This window comes from Engystomops pustulosus, chromosome 9 (genome assembly GCF_040894005.1).
Source record: "Engystomops pustulosus chromosome 9, aEngPut4.maternal, whole genome shotgun sequence".
Lineage (NCBI taxonomy): Eukaryota > Metazoa > Chordata > Amphibia > Anura > Leptodactylidae > Engystomops > Engystomops pustulosus.
Window position 1 is genome coordinate 58431272 of NC_092419.1, and position 21282 is coordinate 58452553.

Sequence of the window (21282 nt, forward strand, 5' to 3'; positions counted from 1 at the left end):
TGGCAGAGGTGCTGAAGAAGAAGAGTCAACACTGAAAATATTGACTTGCTGCATTAACTCATTCTAACTGTCAATAAAAGCTTTTGTTACTCATACTATGATTGCACTTGAATTTCTGTATGTGATAAAAACATCTGACAAACACACACAAAAACCAGAGGGCTACAGATCATGTGAAAATATAATATTTGTGTCATTCTCAAAACTTTTGGCCATGGCTGTGTCCAGTGGGACTTCGAGCTATACAGAGATTCCTGGGCTTTGCCAAACACTACCGACAGTTTATTCCACATTTCTCTCCCATTCTCTCCCATTGTGGTGGTGACCAAGAAGAAGACCAATCCAAAGCTCTGGCTTCCAGCGGCTGAAGAAGCTTTCAGTAAGCTGAAGTCTGCTTTTTCATCTGCTCCCCTTCTCACCCAGCCTGATACCGAGAAACCGTTCCTGCTAGAGGTTGATGCCTTCATTGGTGCAGGAGCCGTTCTCACCCAGAAGGGGCCCAATGGCCGAACTCTCACAGTGGATTTTTCTGCAAGACCCTTTCAGCCAAATAAAGGAACTACTCTATTGGTGACCAGGAGCTTCTGGCTATTAAACTTGCTTTGTAAGAATGGCATTATCTTCTGGAGGATGCCTGCCATCCAGTCAATCTCTATACTGATAACAAAAACCTCCTGTTCCTCCAGACTGCCCAGCATCTCAATCCTAGTTGGGCTCATTGGTCTCTCTTCTTCTCCCGTTTTAACATTCTGATACATTTCCCTCCTGCAGAGAAGAATGTTTAGGCTGATGCTCTCTCTTGTGCCTTGGATGCTGTTGGGGAAGATGCTAGATATATCGTTCCTCCTGAACAGATGGTTTGTGCTGCTCCAGTGGACCTTTGGCAACTTCCTCCTGGCAAGATGCATGACCGACCTGCCCTTCAGAAAAGAATACTGGCTTGAGGACATTGCTCTTGTGTGGCTGGGTACCCTGGGGTACAAAGCTCTATCGTCCTCATTTCCCGGTTCTACTGGTGGCCAGATCTGGACAAGGATGTATGGGATTTTGTGGGCTCCTGCATTTTCTGCCCTCGAGACAATCCATCTCATCTTAAACCTGCTGGTCTTCTTCTGCCATTACTGATATACAGCTGCCCGTGGACTCACGTGGCAATAGACATTATCACTGATCTTCCTCGGGTAATACTGACATCTGGGTGGTAACCGACTGATTCTCCAAGATGCCACTTTGTTTCCCTGCCAGGTCTGCCATCGGCTCCTCGCCTTGCCAGACTGTTCTTCCTGCACATCTTCCGGATTCATGGACTTCCCTTGCACATTGTCTCGGACCGTGGGGGTCCAGTTTGTTTCCCGTTTCTGCCAATCTCTGTACAGCCAACTACAAGTGAAGCTGAACTTCTCATCTTCGTACCATCCGCAGTCCAATGGACAAGGTGATAGGGTTAATCAGACCCTGGGCTGCTATCTGCCATTTTGTCTCCGCCTGACAGGACGACTGGTTCACCCTGCTGCCATGGGCGGAATTCTTTTACAACTCCCTGGACTCTGGATCTACCGGATCCGCTCTATTTTATATTGTGTATGGACTTTATCCTTGTCCTCCTCTCCCTCTTGCTGAGAGCTCTGATGTTCCTGTTGTGGAGGAATTGGTCTGAGATTTCAAATCCTTCTGCGAACAAACATTTCAATCTTCACTCCGGTTGTCCGCCCGCACCAAAACCCAGGCATACAAGAAGCGCAGGTCTCCTCCTGCTCCCAAGGCTGATTCCACCAATGTCTTCAAGGTAAAGGAGGACCTGGATATGAAGACAGTTGGAGAGAAGCGATTCTTCCTTGTTCAGTTTAAAGGAGAAATCCTGGGAGACAGAGAATAACATCTTGCACAATGGCCTTCTGCAGAAATTTCTCCACTCGAAGAAAAGGGGGAGCCGGGTCGCAGGTGCACAGGCAGGTGCACCTGTGCTCCTAAACAAGCCCCTGGGCCTCTGCCATTATGCTTACTATGCTTACTCCCATGGTGGCCCTGGAGTTCTGACACGCGCGCCCCCGCCTCCTAGAGCTCCTGCTTCCAGAGATTTAGGTGGCCAGCGTTCTAATAATTGTTACTGGCTGGCTGCCAATTTCTGATAATTTCTCAGCCCCTTCCTGTCTTCCCTGCCAGATCTTTATGCCTCGTTGCCATTGAGAAAGCTTTTCCTATGTCCTCAGTTTTTGTAGTGATTTCCTGTTGTGACTTCGATTCTGTTCTCGACTCCGATCCCGTGCTGCCTGTCCTGACCTTCCGCTATGTCCCCAACTCTGATTCTGTGCTGCCTGGCTCAACCTCCAGCATGTCCCCGACCATGAGTTTGGAAACTTACAGACACTACCGAGTCTGTATGAAGGCAGGTCAGACTGATGTTGAGCATTCGAATATAGCGTTTAGCTATCTTACCGCAGAAGTGTAAAAAAAAATCAGCATTTACGCACCTGGGCATAGCTGGCACACCACAAAACAAAGGTCATATTTGTGTTACTGAAAAAGGTAAATGCAGGAGATATATTCAGAAACTCAATATATCGCATGTCCAGAAGACCTGAATAGATGTATTTTTCTACTAATCATCAGAATAATAGCATCTACTTGTAAATTGTTACGTACTAACCAATCCTATTATAGTCATTAGCGCCAGACTAATATGCCGGACGTGTTTCAGGGATTCTACCTTATTTCTCAATGGCAGGTGGAGGTCTCTAAAAGACACTATTATTCTGATGATCATGAAGAAAAATCCATCTAATTAGTCTTCTGAACAAGCCCTAAATTGAGTTTCTGAATATAACTCCCTTGAATTACCTTTTTTGGCAACACAAATCTGACCTCTCTTCTTGTGGTGTGCCAGCTGAAGACTAGTGTCAGGCACTAGGGGTAGTGGACCCACTGGACCACTGGGGGCGATGAGGTTTTCACCAGAGCCCGCCGCAAAGCGGGTTGGATTTGCTGCGGCGTGGTACCACCAGGTTGCTCCACAGGCGCAAATTTGTCCACGGTGGTGGCCAAGGTATATTACAAAGTCGTAAGGCAAGATCTTGGTTGGGGACAGGCAGTAGGTCGAGACAGGCAGTACAGGATCAGAGTCAGGGATGTAGCGGAAGGTCAGGAAGAGCAGTACAGGATCGAAGTCAACAACAGGACCAGGATCACAACTGGAATTAAGAATACTTGCACAGGGCAGGCTGAGTTATAAGGGAATCTGGGAACGGCCAGCACCAATCAACAGTGCGCTGGCCCTTTAAATCTTCAGGAGCCGTTGGCGTTCACTGTGACTCTTTTTCACTCTTTGTATTTTTGAAGACTAAATTAAAGAAAATTTGCATCTTTTTAAATTTGGAGTGAAGTCTACTCTTGAGCCGGGTGTTCTTGTTTGTATGCTGGTGAAACCCGTTCTCGAGCAACCCACCCTATCAGTTAACTGCATCTCAGGTGAGCTGACAACGCCTCTTGTTTTTTGGTTGACACCTGTCATCAGTTCTCTGTCACTATTTTTGTCTCCATTACCTGTTGGAGCAGCACACAAGGATTCCTTCCTTCTAGTCAATTTATACATTAATCATTATAAAATCATCTTTTCTTTATTATGTAAATGAGGCTGGTCACATAGCCAGAGGCAGTGATGTCACCCCTGTTCCCCCTCCCCTCTCCTCCCTCTGCTCATGTCTGTGTGTAATGTATGTAGTAAAGCATTGGTATGTTCTGTGCTTTGTCTGCTGACATGCTGTCCCTCCCAATACACATATGTGATATACAGACATCAGATACACAAGTACCTGACATCTTCTGCTATAACATGGCTGCATCCTGGAGCTGCTGTATCCCTCCTATACACACACACAGGCTGCAGGGGGTGCCAGCACCAGGAAGCACATGGAGGAGCCATTACACCATTAAACATCATGATACAGGCTGTCAGTCAATCACTGGGGGTGTGGCTGTGCCTCCCATTAATGAATAAGCTGGACAGCTTGACTATGATAATGACCCAGTGGACATCTCAAAGGTCATTTGCATACAGTTTTAGGACCTCATTGCTTAAGTTTACAGGCATGTAGAGGGACAATGAAGGGATAGAGGCATTGCTTTCTAATGGCAGTTTATGAAAATACATTTAGTTTAGGGGGTAATTTACCTGACGGGTTCTCTTTAAGGTATTTGGTTAAAAAACCTTTGAAAACTTTCATGTAAAAATTCCAGAATCTGGGCTATGTATGTCTTCTTTTGATTGGGGTTCTGTTCTCCCGCACCAGCTGCAGAATCTTTTCCAGATTTTTATGTAGATTTCATTTGTTACTGGCTTTCTGCTAGCCACCATGGTATCAATCATCTTATCAGTGTTGCGGGCTCACCCGTGCCTCTCGCCCCTCGCCTGAGCGCCGCAAGCGCAACTTATGGGTCCCGGCTCCTGCCCTGGCTTCTTCAGTTCCGGCTGTCGCTGCTCCTTCATCCTCGGCCGTCCCCAACTCCTAGGGCGCGCGCACACCAACTTCTGCAGATTTAAAGGGCCAGCGCGTCACTAATTGGCGCTGCCCATTTCAGGTAATTTATTTAATCCTGCCTCTTCCTGTGATCCCTGCCGGATCTTTGTGCCCTAGAGCCCTAGAGAAAGCTTTGTTTATGCCGTGTGCTGTTTATGTGCATTCCCGTTCTAACCCTGGTTCTGCTTTTGACTTCGCTCCTTTGCCGCCTGCCTTGACCTATTGCTAAGTCTCTGACTCCGATCCTGTGCTGCCCGTCCTGACCTCCTGACTGTCCCGAATGCGAGCTTTCCTTACCTCGACCAGCCGTTTCCTTACCTCGACCGCCTTATCACAGAGAAACAACCCCTTTTGGAGCAATAAGTGCATCAAGACCCAATGAATGATCTACAGGGTTTACAGAAAAAGAATACATTTTACCTTCTTGTTCTTCTGGGTGGAAAATAGGTCTATTTGAGGCCTTTACCGTTTTGCTGTTATCTGAAGGAAATTTTCTAATTCTGGCTTTGTATGACTTAGATAGTCAGCTCTGTTGTCTGTTCCTTTTAGGTATATTGCTAAAAGGGACAATATATTGTTTTCTACCCCAAAAAATATTTAGTTTGACAGATGGTTCAGATCCTGAGACTTTGTACCCCCCTGATGTTGTATATATGCAACTATTGTATACAGTATATGCAACTAGTTTTGTTGTCAGACATTGACCCTGACATGACAGTTCTCAATAAATTGCATTACTGCTTTCCAGACAGCTTTCAAGTTTGAAGATTTGCTCCTGGTACAGTATATTGGTCCCATTGCCCCTGAACAATTTTGTTCCTTAGGACTGCTCTCCATGCTGTTAAGCTGGCATCTGTTCTCATTACAACTATTGGACTAGGGTCCCAGAATAGGTTCTCTCTTTTCTCCTCCATGTCAGATCTATTTTTACATTCTGAAGAATCACTACTTTGAGGTCTAGGTGTAGCTGGTCTGATTTTGACTCCATCTCACACTCTGTATACATGAACTTAGAGATCCCAATAGTCTCATTGCTGTGTGAATTGTGCAGACCCTTGAGAGAAGATTGTATTTGAAGACTTATCTTCTCCATTTTTTCCATGGGCAAGAAGGAACACTGCTCCCCTAAGTCCTAATTTCTGACTCCTTTATAACTCTGTCTTTGACTTAGCAACTAGAATTAAGTAGTCTAGGTAAGGAACTACTGTTATGTCTGTCTGAGATAAGCTACTAGCTCTACCCTTAACTTGGTAAATATTCTTTGAGCTATCAATATCCCAAAAGGCAGGGCCTGAAACTGAAAGTGAACTATCTATCCTAATGGGTTTTTGATTGCAAACCTGAGGAATCTCTGACTGTCTGTGTGAATGGGGATGTGATAGTACGCATCCTTCAGGTCGATGTTACACATGAAGTATCCTCTTCCTATCAGAGAAGTTGCTGATTTTAAGGATTCCATCCTGAACTTGCGGTACAGAATCCAATTGTTCAATCTCTTTAGATTTATGATCAACTGAGACAACCCATTGAGTTTTTTCACTAGAAAATAAGGGAAATAATATCCCTCTCCTCTTTCTTTTAATGGGATTGGAACAATCACATTCAGCCTCAATAAATCCTGGATGTTGGTCCATAGGAGATCCCCTAATTTTGGTGTGGGTTGGGACGATATAAAAAGTCTGAGTGGGGGAATTTTTGCTAACTTTATTTTGTAACCGGTCTTTAGTAATTGTAACACCTAAGGATTGAGGAGTGTTCTCCTCCCATCTGGCTACAAATTGACTGAGTCTGCTCTCAGTCTTTGTGTTCTTTATGTTTTTGGGAAAAGAGGAAACCTCTTCCCCTATCTCCCCTGGGAAAGTTCCAGTGGCATTTATTACTTCTGGATTTGGAATGTCTTTATTATCTTTAGGGGCAAAAAAACTGTTTCTTTTTTGACGACTTGTTTTCTGAAAGCCCTTTTTCCTATCTGAGCCTCTCTCTAAGATGGAATTTAGATCTGTACCAAAGAGTAACACAAACGCCACAAAGTTTATTCTTTGACTTAAAGTCACCTCCCCAGTGTTTCAATCATAGAGATCTACGTACAGAATTTGAAAGCTCAGCCTCCTTGGCTGAAAACCTTATAGGAAGCGTCTGCCAAAAAAGCTGAGGCTGATTTTAATAGAGGAAGGGACTGAAGGAAGGTTTCCCTGGGTGTCTTTTCTTTAAGGTGAGTTTCTAATTCTAATTTTTAGGGTGTCCCGAACCGCTTTTACTAGGTTTTGCAATTCTCCTGATGGGAACAGATATATAGGGCAGGAGATACCCTCAGGCATATCATATGATGGCTCATTATCCCATAATTCTGTAGGGTTACCGTATGCAATATCCGGTTCAAATTCAGAGGAAATTAGCCACTGTTTCTCCCTCTTTCTCTGTGGTTCAGGGTAAATAGCAGACATTGCAGACATTAATGGATCTTCCAATAATGTGGGTTTCTCCCCCTGACCTACACTCACCGGCCACTTTATTAGGTACACCATGCTAGTAATGGGTTGGACCCCCTTTTGCCTTCAGAACTGCCTCAATTCTTTGTGGCATAGATTCAGCAAGGTGCTGGAAGCATTCCTCAGAGATTTTGGTCCATATTGACATGATGGCATCACACAGTTGCTGCAGATTTGTCGGCTGCACATCCATGATGCGAATCTCCCGTTCCACCACATCCCAAAGATGCTCTATTGGTTGAGATCTGGTGACTGTGGAGGCCATTTGAGTACAGTGAACTCATTGTCATGTTCAAGAAACCAGTCTGAGATGATTCCAGCTTTATGACATGGCGCATTATCCTGCTGAAAGTAGCCATCAGAGGTTGGGTACATTGTGGTCATAAAGGGATGGACATGGTCAGCAACAATACGCAGGTAGGCTATGGCGTTGCAACGATGCTCAATTGGTACCAAGGGGCCCAAAGAGTGCCAAGAAAATATTCCCCATACCATGACACCACCACCACCAGCCTGAACCGTTGATACAAGGCAGGATGGATCCATGCTTTCATGTTGTTGACACCAAATTCTGACCCTACCATCCGAATGTCGCAGCAGAAATTGAGACTCATCAGACCTGGCAACGTTTTTCCAATCTTCTACTGTCCAATTTCGATGAGCTTGTGCACATTGTAGCCTCAGTTTCCTGTTCTTAGCTGAAAGGAGTGGCACCCGGTGTGGTGTTCTGCTGCTGTAGCCCATCTGCCTCAAAGTTCGACGTACTGTGCGTTCAGAGATGCTCTTCTGCCTACCTTGGTTGTAACGGGTGGCGATTTGAGTCACTGTTGCCTTTCTATCAGCTCGAACCAGTCTGCCCATTCTCCTCTGACCTCTGGCATCAACAAGGCATTTCCGCCCACAGAACTGCCGCTCACTGGATGTTTTTTCTTTTTCGGACCATTCTCTGTAAACCCTAGAGATGGTTGTGCGTGAAAATCCCAGTAGATCAGCAGTTTCTGAAATACTCAGACCAGCCCTTCTGGCACCAACAACCATGCCATGTTCAAAGGCACTCAAATCACCTTTATTCCCCATACTGATGCTCGGTTTGAACTGCAGGAGATTGTCTTGACCATGTCTACATGCCTAAATGCACTGAGTTGCCTCCATGTGTTAACGAGCAGTTGGACAGGTGTACCTAATAAAGTGGCCGGTGAGTGTACTTCTGCCATGCAAGTGGGACATAATAATTTTGTATATTGATCCGGTAATTTAGCATTGCAAATGTATTAGGTTAGGATTTTATATATCCTCTTTATAGCGTGTCAATTGTTGTGTTTCAAATCAGTGTTAAATGCATTTGTGCACGGTCGCAAGAAAATGACTCAGACAACTGCTGATGCAAGTCTCGCTAATGCTATCTCCCTTGGCAAAAATCAGCACTATGCAGGTTTATTTGATTTCACAAGTCTATATAGAATAATAGGAAAAAAGTAGAAAAAGGAGGGGCATATAAATCATAACAAATCAGGGTTCCCAGGTCATGTAGTCTCTTGATTGGAGAACTTCCCTGCTGTCGCACATTGACATCACATCCACATTCATTTGCCTCAAAACTTTGAGGTACCGTCTAAGATCTCGTCGCCATCTTGAGTTCATTGTTTCTATCACAGTATATTTTAGGAAAATAAGCAAGTAGAAATTACAGGATTTGATCTATCAGCTAGGTTTACCTTAACAGTCCCCCCTCAATCCTGGAATTTCTCTCAGCTACTTTTAGTCTAGAAGGACCTACAGGTCTGCCCATATGTGCTTCGTGACAGCATACCCCTGTTGGGTGTGCTACCATTTAGTGGACATTCACATAGGGGAATCAAATCTCAACTCTACCTTTCCCTACTCCGGGGGGCTGTTTGATATGTTTCAGGGGTGATTGATCTCAGAGGGATATCTTCATTATGCAAATTTAGGTAACTTGAGTAAGCAGTCTTTGGCTTGCCTAACTACTGATACCCATGATACTTGGTGGACTTAATGAGGGGGATCACATAACATGCAATAAATGACAAGAGCAAAATCACAATCCCCAATATCACCCCCACTTAAAGGAAACCCTTCCAATCCTCAACCACAAAGTGAAGGATATAGCGTCCGCTCCTGAGTTTCTCTTGCGTTCCCTGGACAGTCCTTCAATCTTTTCAAGAGCATGGGTAATGGATCCATAGGGGGCGATGTCATCTGGGATCTACATGCAAGAAGCCGCTCCCACCATCTTACAGACTCCCTTCTCAGCAAATGTCATATCCAAAGCAATGCGGTTCTGGAAAGCATCTCGGATATAATTCACAAATCTCTATTGATTACAATAAAAACTGTTAACCCAATCAATATTTTACTCATAGCTATCTGGGGAATAATGGACTCTAGACCTGCCCACATCTGATTGTGGGCTTTGAACTCATCTGGGACCCCCCCGTGGAGCTCCCACTGTATCTATATAAACATTGTCATCTAGGTGCTTCTCTCTCAGACCTTCAGAATCCTTTGGGATTCTCTACCTTTTCTTTATATGTCTGAACAAACTTATCCATGGGGATAGGGAAGGAATGCACAAATTTTATTACAGCAAACTCAGCTTCCAAGCCTCTAGGCAGGCTTGACCTGACTCTCCTATCCCCACAAATCCAGTACACATCAGACGCTGCTAATACAGGCTACCTGTGCTGTCAATGTTAAAGAAGGTCATCTTCCTGTTGCACCGACTGTAGGTAAAGTCTCCTACCTGGGGGCATCCTGGTCAGCCCTATGGATACAGTGATAGTCATGGTTGGGTTGTTCCTGAGCATACAGTCAATCAGAAGAGCCAACTAGCAAGAAGAATAAGTAAGTTTGCAATAGAAAGCGTGGAAGCATGCTGGCTTCCCTCTAGCTTCACAGACATGGCACTGGTCAGCAGAACTTGGAAAGGACCATTGTAGCGAGGCTCCCCTCTCTCTCTCTGGTGTGTCTTTTTACCACCATGTAGTTTCCAGGCTTCAGGGTATGTGTCCTGAGGTCTCTGTCTGGATCTGAAAAGGAATCATAAACACTTTTGCGGACATTTTCAAAGGCTTGGCTCAACTGTGTGGCATGTTCCACCTGGTTTCCTGTCATCAGCTATAAGGTCTGTGAGAAGTAGAGGCCTGGTCTGGATGCACAGCCAAAAAGTACTTCAAAAGGGGCAATCCCATCTTTCTGTTAAGGGTGGTCCTAACTAAATACAGGGCAGCAGGAAGGCACTCCGGCGTCCGATTCTGCAACCTGATTCTATGGTCTCTGGGACTCCAAACCTGCAGAAAAATCACTAACTTCTTGGCTGTAGCTCTGGCAGTAGCCTTGGTCATGGGAAAAGCTTCTGGCCACCCTGGAAAGAGACCAATGCACACAAGCACATATTACTACGTACCACTTTTTGGTAGCATGATAAAAATCAACTGCACTCTTTTGATACAAAAGCTTGAGTGTCACCTTCTGTGGGGTCTTTACCACCTTACTTGGGTTGTAGCGGGTACAGAATATACAGGCTTTCACTAGTCTAGTGACAGGGGTAGTAATGCCCAGGGAAAACCACTGGCGGTTTATGAGTACTAGCATGGTCATTTTGGATGTGTGTGTGTCTGTGGGCTAATTGACTTTCTGTCAGGTACAGGACTCCTGGCAGGCACACCCTCTCTCCCAGCATCCAGGTCCCATTGGCATCTGGGCTCTAGCTTTCCTCCAGACTTCCTTCTCTTCTGATGACCCTCGGGCATCCAGGGACGGGGACAACTGTGGATCAAACTTTCCAACCCTGAACTCACCGTTGAGACTACCGGACAGTCTCTGGGTTCTATCTATGCAGCTGCCTTTGCGACATCCTTGCCCTTGGCTTGTGGAGTTACCAAATTGTGTGTGCTTTTACTTTTACTACCCCCACCTCTTGTGGAAGTAAGAGAGCATCCATGAGATCTTTAATCAACGTGCCATGCTTAGAGCGGGTCCCTGCAGAGGTTAGGAAATCTGGGTTTATAGTCGTGTTTAGACCCCAAAATTACACCTTGAGTATAGATGTTTTACTTTCCAATAGCTTCCCTGAGTGCCATCACTCCACCTCCTGCACTGACCTGTGTGGAGGGATTGGTTCTGCTTGTACTACCTCATGTGCACCACTGACCACTGTATATCCAGTGTAGAACCGTCTGTCTTCTCCTACAGACCTGGAGCCATCTATGAGAAAAAAACTCAACATCTGGGTTAAACACCCATCCCCCCCCCTCCTCTGAATACTGTAAAACTGGAGAAAGAATGGCAGGATTCAGGGCTCTGCACCTTGTCAGTGTGACATTCCGGGACATCAGGAGTCTGAGCTGTCTGCCCTTTTTCCAGATGCTTGGGCTGTACTTAGGTGAAGACACTGTGTAAGACAGGTGGTGTTTACACAGTGAGTGATCTAGGATCTAGAATCAACTCACTGGCCTTGCTGAGCAGATTGCTGGCTGCATCTACTGACACATGAGGGGCTCCCCTCATGACTGAGTCTAACAAGGCCTTAGAGTGGGTCAGTGGGGAGGCCACCACGTTCCTGGGCTAAGACACCTGTGGCGTGGCTTAGATACCAGTTTTTTTTTCAATGCAAAAAAAAAAGTTTGGTCTAGTGGGGTGTGTTAAGGACCGGGGAAGACAGGATTTGCCAGCTTAAGGCTGTGGAATGTATCAATTGCTTCCTGACTAAGGGCAAATGGGGAAGAGGCAATTCAGTCATCAAATGGGCAGCATCAGGCTGGAGGCAGCAGACCTTATCCTAGGCCTGCAGTAGCTGGCCAGTCCTAGAAACATGTGAAGAGGCTTAGGGCCTCAGGAAAGGGCATATTCTGGACTCCCAGCTTTCTTTCCTAAGGTGTCTGCCTGTAGCTGAGAAGCAGTGGCCTAGGAAGACCACCTTCTCCTGGCAGTACTGGCGTTTGTCTCCGGAAGCTTTGCAACCCTTCTGGAACAGAAAACACTTAAGGTCAAAAGATGCATCTAGGAAAACCTGTAAAATAGAGGCACAAAAATAAGAGAACATCCAGTAAGGGGCTAGTCTGCCAGTCTACTCCCTGTGGGGCGTGAAGTACTGGCTGGGTGAGTGAATACTGAACTGGTAGAGGCAAGTAGGTACTTTTCGGGCACAGAGAGGAAAACATTTGCCAAATCAATAACAGTGAATAATATGTCACTCTTGGGGACTGCTGCCAGTGTGGGCTAGGGACCACTGGGCTTCAGTACACTCATTGGCAGCTTGAAGGTCATGGACCATACTACATGTATCCGGCTGCTCTTTCTGGGTCTTTTTCTTGATCAGGAATGGGTTAAATCTTTACTGGGCTATCAGGGGAGGAGTTCCACATCAGTTCTACAATGGAATGAGCCAACACTGTTAGGGGTAGGTGTGCTTCCTGACATCCTCATACGTTACCACCCCCTAGTCCCACCCTGTTGGGGGCATCTACATTTCCTAGAATGTGGCCACTCACTTTAGTCACTTCAGTATTGTCTCCTCCCCGCAGTCGAAACACACCCACTTGGGTCAGGCTCACACAGGACTGGAACTTTCTCTCAGTTTCACTTTGGCGGTGGTCAGTGAAACTGGTCTCTCTGCTCCTCACAGTCTTATCAGTCCCTCTGTACGCAAATAGCTGGCGGAAATGTCTCTAGTCCGTTAACACCTTTGGTAACAACCTGTTACAAAACAGCTGGCAATTAGATGCACATCACACTGTCAGATCACCCTTAATAAAGTGTTAGTGTTTAGTTGAAAAGAACAAAAGTCATAGGTCATAAGGCTGGGGGCTTGTCCTTGCTTAGTCTCTAAGGCCAGTTCTGAACATAACAAAAGCAGATTCATGCCCCATTGCTGTCCCTCGCTCTGCCTTTAACCCTTTAAACGACAGATAGCAGGTAACAGAGACATTGCAACACTTTTTATAGTAATTTTTCTACGAACGTCAGTATCAAATAAGTTTTAACTGGACCATAATCAAACAAAAGTCAGGTGTTTTCTACAACTATTATCCTCAACCAGCCTTTATGGCCACCAACAGCGTAGAGTCCTATGATGGCCACCACTGAAGGATTGTAGCACGTGTCATCTTCTCTAACCACCAGATACTGAGGTGGAGTCTCTGCATTCCAGACGCCATCTTTCCCTCCTGAGGAAAATATAATAAAATCTGTTCAAATTCTCTCCACATCAAAAACTTTGAAATGTCCCTATCGCCTTTCTCTTTCTTCAATGAACACTCTGAAGGATTCCTGTCAGGTGGTTCTGTCAAAGCCAGGGGCTCTAAGTGTCTGTTTGCAAATCTGATCAAGTTTTCTCACTTGTACAATTATCAGAGACACATCCCAAAACCTTCAAACTTTCACTACTACTTTTCTTTTCACCACAATCCTACCAGCCCTTATATTCCATTAGGTCAACTTTGCACTTTTCCATCAGTCCTACTTAACTAAACAACCTTCTGTCTACTTACATGAAGCCAACTTTATGTCTGTGCAACTTTCCCTTCCCTGCACTGAACTATTGCTAGCGCTCCAGTAGCTCCCTCCAGGAGGACGCTCTTTCTCTTCCGAGACCGCAGCATAATTTATCCCAAGACCCTTACCGTTACAGCTGCTCACCAGCATAAGGGCTGACCTTCAAGCTCACCGATCACCGGTTACAGAGACTTAGCTCACTGCATGTCAAATACAGAGGTTTATCAGAAGGTCCCCCTTAATGATCTCAATCCTGTTTGAATTCCTTGTCAAAATACCAAACCACATCCCTGACACCCGGCCTATTATCCACTATCCTAGCCGCATGTATCAGAATCCCAGACACTCATCCAGTGTCTGCTTATTTCAAAATCCCAGACATTTGTCCCATTTTTTCTTTTTTCAAAGTCCCAGATACTTGTCCTGTGTCTGCTTTTCCCTGTGGTCTCTCTCACTCCATTCCATTCAGTATCTTGTCTGACTTTCGAATGTCCTCCCTTTCTGTTCTGGCCCAGCAAAGCGCGTACACAACAACTGAGACACTTTTTTCAATTTCACACAGAGGTGTCTAACAATTCAGACCCCGTGCAGAACACCAGGTGGCTATATATATATATATTTACCCTCTAATCCTACAAACGACAGTGATATCACCACACCTCGAGTCACAGGCCAGTAACAGATTATCATATGTAATCTGAAACTTACCGTGATCGTTGGTTGATCAGTCCCAGTCGGGAAGCGGTGATCCCGAGGCTGCAGGTGGTGCCTGCTTACGGGGATCTCAGCAGTGCCTCCAACTGTTAGGGTAGGATTTTAAATATCCTCTTTATAGTGTGTCAATTGTTGTGTTTCAAATCAGTTTTGAATGCATTTGTGCATGGTCGCAAGAAAATGACTCAGACATATGCTGATGCAAGTCTCGCTATGCAATGCTATCGCCCTGGGCAAAAATCAGCACTGCGCAGGTTTATTTGGTTTCACAAGTCTATATAGAAAAATAGGAAAAACGTAGAAAAGGGAGGAGCATATGAATCATAACAAATCATGTAGTCTCTTGATTGGAGAACTTCCCTGTTTTCACACATTGACGTCACCTCCACATTCCTTAGCCTCAAAACTTTGAGGTACGGTCTAAGATCTTGGTGCCATCTTGAGTTCATTGTTTCTCTTACAGTATATTTTAGGAAAATAAGCAAGTAGAAATGACAGGATTTGATCTATCAGCTAGGTTTACCTTAACAAATGTAATAGCTTTTTGACCTTTTAACTTCTATAGAAGGCCCTTCTTTTTCTCTTTTTCCTTCTCTTATTCCTTCTCTTTTTCTTTTTCCTTTTCTTTCTATGTTTCATGCACTACTGATGTAAGTACTCACTACCAGGACCTGTGGATTTTCCTCAGCCTCGTCTGCCATTGTAGTAGCTTGAGAGACCTTAGATGAACGTGATTACCTGTCTTAAAAAGTTTTTTCTACTCACCACCAGGGTTTTTGGCTTTTGGGGCTGGAATTTTCAAATTTGGTGCCTTTCCATGAACACTTCTGGCCTGCACCATACTATTTCTGGTCCAGCGTGTATCACATGCACACCAGAATCCTCTGTCCCCATGAAGCTGCCAGAACCATATTGTGGCATGAGGAGTAAATCTGGAAGCTCAGCTTACCACATTGCTCCCCACTCCAGCCTCTATGTACCCCTTCATTAGCCCATAGGGACCGCCAGATGGGAGAGGCTGGATCCGCTGCCAAGGTCCGAAGATTGCAGAAGCCGTAAGTGAAGCCAGAGAGACCTCTATCAACCTATCCCCTGTTGGGACAGGAAGCACTGGTGAGGTATTGCTAGGGAGGGAAATTTAAACTCTCACTTCCTGTGCCAACAGAAAATAGGAGCAACAGCACCAGGTGGGGCTGTCATGGGGGATCCAATGGAAAGAAAAGATTATTGCTCTTTTAAAAATTTATTTTGCCTTGGGAATGCAATATCTTCAGCAGAGTAACTTGAAAATGAAGTGAGTATTTTAGGTTAAGTATAAGACCTTTAATAGGTCACCCATATTGTTGAAAAATGGCCATGGACATGCAGTCAAGTCTACATGGAGTTTTATCCTTCTACATAAGAAATATTCACATTGCTCCCAGTAAACCTCTCTGTTGTCATTCACTAAAGCTATATACTGTGCTCGCCCAGAGGACAGAATGAGTGCATAAAAACAAAAATTTACTCTACAGATTTGGTCATTTGTACCCACCACACAGGGTAGTGGGGGAGCATCATCTTGTAGCTAACTAAGTCTGCTTCTAGCAGGGCCGTGGAGTTGGTTAGCCAAACCTCCAACTCCTCTATTCCCCTAACTCCAACTCCCACATACATGGGGCATGTTTAGGTGATACATTTATAGTAATAACAACATCTCTAACACTTTCCAGATATAGATGAATACCTAATGAACAGTAAGTGTGTTTGTTGTGCTTATGGTAGTGAGCTTTTTGTGCAGTTCAAAACATATATTGCTGATGGATTTGAGGTGATGAGTAAACAGTGATCAGCAAGAGAAGCAATGGTGGCACTGAAACTCAGAGAGCATAAGGAGCAGCCAGTAGGTCCCTTAAAGCGAGTGACCCTGACCTTGCCCCTGATTGAGAGGAACTTATATGGGAAAAAATGGTCAGGATGTGAAGCTCATTCATACTGTAATTTTATTTTCAATGCAAGGGACAGCGCATTTGGGGAGCGTAATGCTCCCTTCTTCAGGTACAAATTCAAAAGGCAAAAAAAAAAAAATAGTGTAAAACACCCAGATCAAGTATGATCCATATAAAAATATATCTATATAGATATGAATAAATACAATATAAAAAAATATAAATCTGATATAAAATAATTTTATCATATAATTAAATTTTCTGTTTCCATACAGGTTTGAATATGTTTGTCACACTTATATCATATACATATTTTATATCAGTTTTATATATTTTTTTATATTGTATTTATTTATTCATATGTTACTCCGTTTCCGGTAGCAATACCAGTCCCAACAATCAGGGAGTTGCTGCAGCTCAGAAACCATCAGCAACACTCTCGTGGAAAGCTTTGTATGCTACCCAATTTGCATAACTTTATTATACGTTTTGCGCTGTGTATGTATATTTATATATATATATTTTTTTATTTTGTGAATTTATTGCCTGAGAGGAACTGAGAGGGACTGAAAGTCAATGCAGATGGACAAGTGGAGTGAAGGAAAAGAAATATATACCCCTCTCACTGTGTATTTCTCTGGCTATTGAAGGAGCACTAATAAAAATGAGTACCTCTTTAAGCAGTACAGCCATGTCTTTGCTGTGGCACTCCACTTGGTTGGCTTGAGTTTTGGGTTTATGGTAACACTAAGTACTTTCCCAATATGTTTGGTTATTTGAATATTTTTTACATCTAGTGTTATTCTTCTAGTCTTATTGATGTCTTTCATCACACTGTTTTAAAAAGCATCTCTTTAAATAGTTTGCATGTACTTTAGTTTTGATTTGCTTTGCAGTGATCTTTTGGAAAGGGACATGTCTCATGACAGCATAGCAGACCTTGTGGAATACAAATCATTTCCTGGTGGCAAGAAAAGGACTTTAAAACCTATACAAAACATCTTGACACAGGTAGTACTATTTAAATTTGTAAATCTAACATATGTGAATTATAGAAAATTCAAGAATATGATGATCTTTCCTATAAAAGTCTAAGGGCTTTGCACTTATGGGAGGTCAGGATCGAATTAATGGCATAATATCAAGCTGGAAGATTGGAAATGTTAATGAAACTCTCGGGCTTCATACTTGTTTCAGGTTTTTTCAGTTAAATCCCATGTGTGGGTTAAAGGTAAATTATAATCAAAGGAAATCTACAGTGGCGTAACTAGAAGCAGATGGGCCCCAGTGCAAAGTCTGTGCCAGGCCCCCGACTATAATGGGTTTATAGTAATAGTCTTCTCATATGGGAAACTGATACCATAAGGGCCCCCTAAATCTCTTGGGTCCTGGTATGATCGCAACCAATGCACCCACTCAAGTTACGCCCCTGGAAATCTAGCTTCAAATTTAAGCAAGATAAAACAAGGTCAATTACATGAGGATGTCTCCCCCTCTGATCCCTAAGCACTGCACTCCACCCTCTGTCTGCTGTAATTTCAGCAGAGGGAGGTTCAGCACACTGTAACAGCCTGTGAAAAATGAAAAATGTGGCAATATAAGAAGATTACAGTGTCTGGACCCTTGGTTTATCATGCTTGATTTTGTTTTTTTTTTCAAACTCTATTATATTAAACTTTTTTGTCACCCTTTGGTGGGTGTACTACAAATCGTTTTCTTGTTCCCAAATCCCAATGGGACAGTTTCTTCATCCTATATATCTTATTCACCTTCTCTATCCACATATCCATTGTAGGAGAATAATCTGAGAGCCATAGCTTTGGAATCATATGTGGTGGAGCATATGTGGTGTTTTATGCCATCCTGTAAAAAGCTTATAGGAGTTTTCCTGTACTCTAATACACCTAGAGAGGCCATGAGAATTTGCTAGTATAGTTTTTTCCTTTTCTGAAGTCAGTAAGATTTCTAGTTCGTCCTGCCATTTCGCTTGAGACAAAGGTGGGGCCACAGAACGATGCTCCAAAAGATTGTGCCCTATCTTTGAGCCCAGCCCTCTATTGGAATATGGTTCTGACAGCCATTCTGTTAGCCATGTTTCCTTAGATGTCTGTGACATTTTTGCTAATATGTGCGGACAAATCTTACTTATTCTGTGTGTCTGTAGGAAGTCTAGCGGAGGACTTCTGTCTTTCACTAATTTAATAAGAGCTGGTGTATCTGGGGAAGCTAGTTTTAACTCTTTAACAGTAAAATCTTTCAGTTGCTTCCAAATTGGGGAGTCTAGTAGGAGGTTGGGATCCACTACCTGTTGTAGCAGGCAGTCCAAGCCCCCCTTTTTTCTTAATCTGAATTTGTTGCAGGTTGTGTAATCCAGATTTTTTAAATGCCCAGACAAAGGAGGAGAAGATTCTACGTGCATGTAGTTGGTATGATCTGGGGAGCGTTATAGGGATTGTATTGAGGAGATAAGTCAACGTAGGTATAATATATATGCCTATCCAGGACACAAAAGGTATGGCAAGTACTCTCAGTTGCCTGTCAGTAGAGTTTAGAAGTGGGACATAGTTAAGCTGGTAGAGGTCTGTTGGGTCTTTTGGTAGTTGTATGCCTAGGTATTTAAGTGACTTTGGTGGCCACTGGAATTTTAAATGAGCTCTTAGCTTGGATGCCAAATTTTGGGGTAGTGTGATATTGAGGATTTCCAATTTTTCAAAGTGGACTTTAAAATTAGAGAGCTTACCAAGGTCTAAGAAGAGTTGAGTAATTATAGGGATTGATTCTTTGGAGTTTGTAGTGACTAGGAGGTAGAGATGAGCGAATCGATTCTAATGCATCAGAATTTGGGTAGAATTTGAGGAAAACCTCGATTTGTCACGAATCAGAAGTTTACATTGATTCCTGGGAATGAAGTGGTTTTTTCCCCTCCTTTATTACCAAAATGGGCACAAGCAAACATGGGGCAAAGAACTCTGGGAAAAAGAACACCCTCGATCACATGTGCAGAACTGTAAGCCAGGCTTATGTAATGTCACACAGCCCTATAAAAACAGGCAGCCATTTCCAGTCATTTCACACTGCATGTGCTGTCTCCAGTGTCTAGATGTTTGTACTGTACTGTGCTGTACCGATTTCTGCTCCAAACCCAGGGTGTCCGTTTTGGGGGATATGTATACCCCAAAAAGCAGTTCTGTCACAATCTTGGGACTAAAGTCTGTGGACTCCCTGGACCACTGCGGGAGATAACAATGCCAGTCGCAGCCTGGGTACAGAGCCTAAGTGGACTCCTGGTCTTCGACCAGAGCCCGCCGCAAAGCAAGATGGACTTGCTGCAGCGGGGAGCCACCAGATTGCTCCACGGTTGTGACTAGGCCCGTGGTGGCAGCCAAGGTAGGGACAAGGGGCAGGTAGGGACACGGGGCAAGCAGGACCTCGGGAAGGCAGGACATAGGGAAGCCAGGACCTCGGGAAGGCAGGACCTCAGGATGGCAGGACCTCAGGATGGCAGGACCTCGGGATGGCAGGACCTCGGAAGGACGGCTGGCATGACCTTGGACGGACGGCTGGCAGGACCTTGGAAGGACGGCTGGCAGGACCTTGGAAGACCACTAGGACAGCGGACCGCCACAGGATTACAGGACCGCCACAGGATTGCAGGACCGCCACAGGATTGCAGGACCGCCAAAGGTTTGCAGGACCGCCACAGGATTGCAGGACCTCCACAGGATAGCAGGACCGCCACAGGATAACAGGACCACCACAGGATAACAGGACCGCCACAGGATAACAGGACCGCCACAGGATTGGAACATGGGAACACCACAGGAACACCACAGAAACACAGAGGCATCTGGAAACGCTCAGGAATCACAGAGGTGTCTGGAAACGCTCAGGAAGGCTTTCACTCCAGTAGAATGACCTGAAGATCCGGCAGGGGATGCTGGGAGTCGCCAGACTATATAGCTGAGCCGGGAATGCCAGAGCCAATAAGGAGGATGCTGGCCCTTTAAGTCTGGGAGAAGTCTGCGCGCGCCCCCCCCCCCCTAGTGGCAGGAGCGTGCAACTGCAGTGAAGAAGCATGCAGCCTACAAGCCGGGAGCCAGAGTACAGACCGGAGCAGGGAGAGATAAGTGAGGGTAGGGGAGCGGGGACTGCGGCAGCAGGCACGGGTGCACCCGCGATCTGTACCGAGGATCGCAGGTGTAACCGTGACAGTACCCCCCCTTAGGGCCCCTCTTCTTCTTCAGCCCGCTGTTCTTCTTTCTTCTCCTCCTCCGGGAAAACTTGGGAAGCCGCAGGCTGGGTCGGCTCTAGGCACACCAGAGATGCCTCAGGGGTGGCCGGTGGAGACTCTGGAGCGGACTCAGGGGAGGCCGGTGGAGACTCTGGAGGAGCCTCAGAGGAGGCCACTGGAGACTCTGGAGTGGCCTCAGGGGAGGCCGGTGGAGACTCTGGAGCGGCCTCAGGGAAGGCCGGTGGAGACTCTGGAGCGGCCTCAGGGGAGGCCGGTGGAGATTCTGGAGTGGCTCAGGGGAGGCCGGTGGAGATTCTGGAGCGGCTTAGGGGAGGCCGATGGAGACTCTGGAGTGGCCTCAGGGGAGGCCGGTGGAGACTCTACAGCGGCCTCAGGGGAGGCCGGTTGAGACTCTGGAATGGCCTCAGGGGAGGCCAGTGCAGCCGTGGGAAGCTGTGGAGTCACCGGAGAGGCTTCTGGAAAAGCTGAGGCGCACTGACAAGCTGCAGAGGCTGAGGTGACTTCTGGAGAGCCAACGGAGCAGCACTGGCAAACTCTGGAGGCTCAGACGACTTCTGGAGAGCCGCCGGAGCATTACAGACAAGCTGCTGAAGCTGCGGAGTATTTGGAGCAGCTCTGAGAAGCTGCGGAGGCTGCCGAGTCTCTGGAGCAGCTCCGGGAAGCTGCTGAGTCTCTTAAGCAGCACTGGCAAGCTGCGGAGGCCGCGGAGTCTCTGAAGCAGCACTGGCAAGCTGTGGAGACTGTGGAGCCACTGGAGCAGCTGCAGGAAGCTTCAGAGCCACTGGAGCAGCTGCAGGAAGCTGCGGAGTCACTGGAGCAGCTGTGGGAAGCTTCGGAGCCACTGGAGCAGCTGTGGGAAGCTGCAGAGC

The 21282-nt window shown here is 45.5% G+C and overlaps 1 protein-coding gene across 3 annotated transcripts in view; it reads left to right on the forward strand.

Annotated features, from left to right (window-relative positions):
• ARL13A (ARF like GTPase 13A) overlaps positions 1–21282 on the forward strand; it is a 213787-nt gene that overhangs the window by 93816 nt on the left and 98689 nt on the right. For all 3 annotated transcript variants that reach the window (XM_072123469.1, XM_072123471.1, XM_072123470.1), the window contains one exon: positions 17058–17172. In XM_072123469.1, the coding sequence (XP_071979570.1) occupies positions 17058–17172 (115 nt within the window). The remainder of the gene's footprint in view (positions 1–17057; positions 17173–21282) is intronic.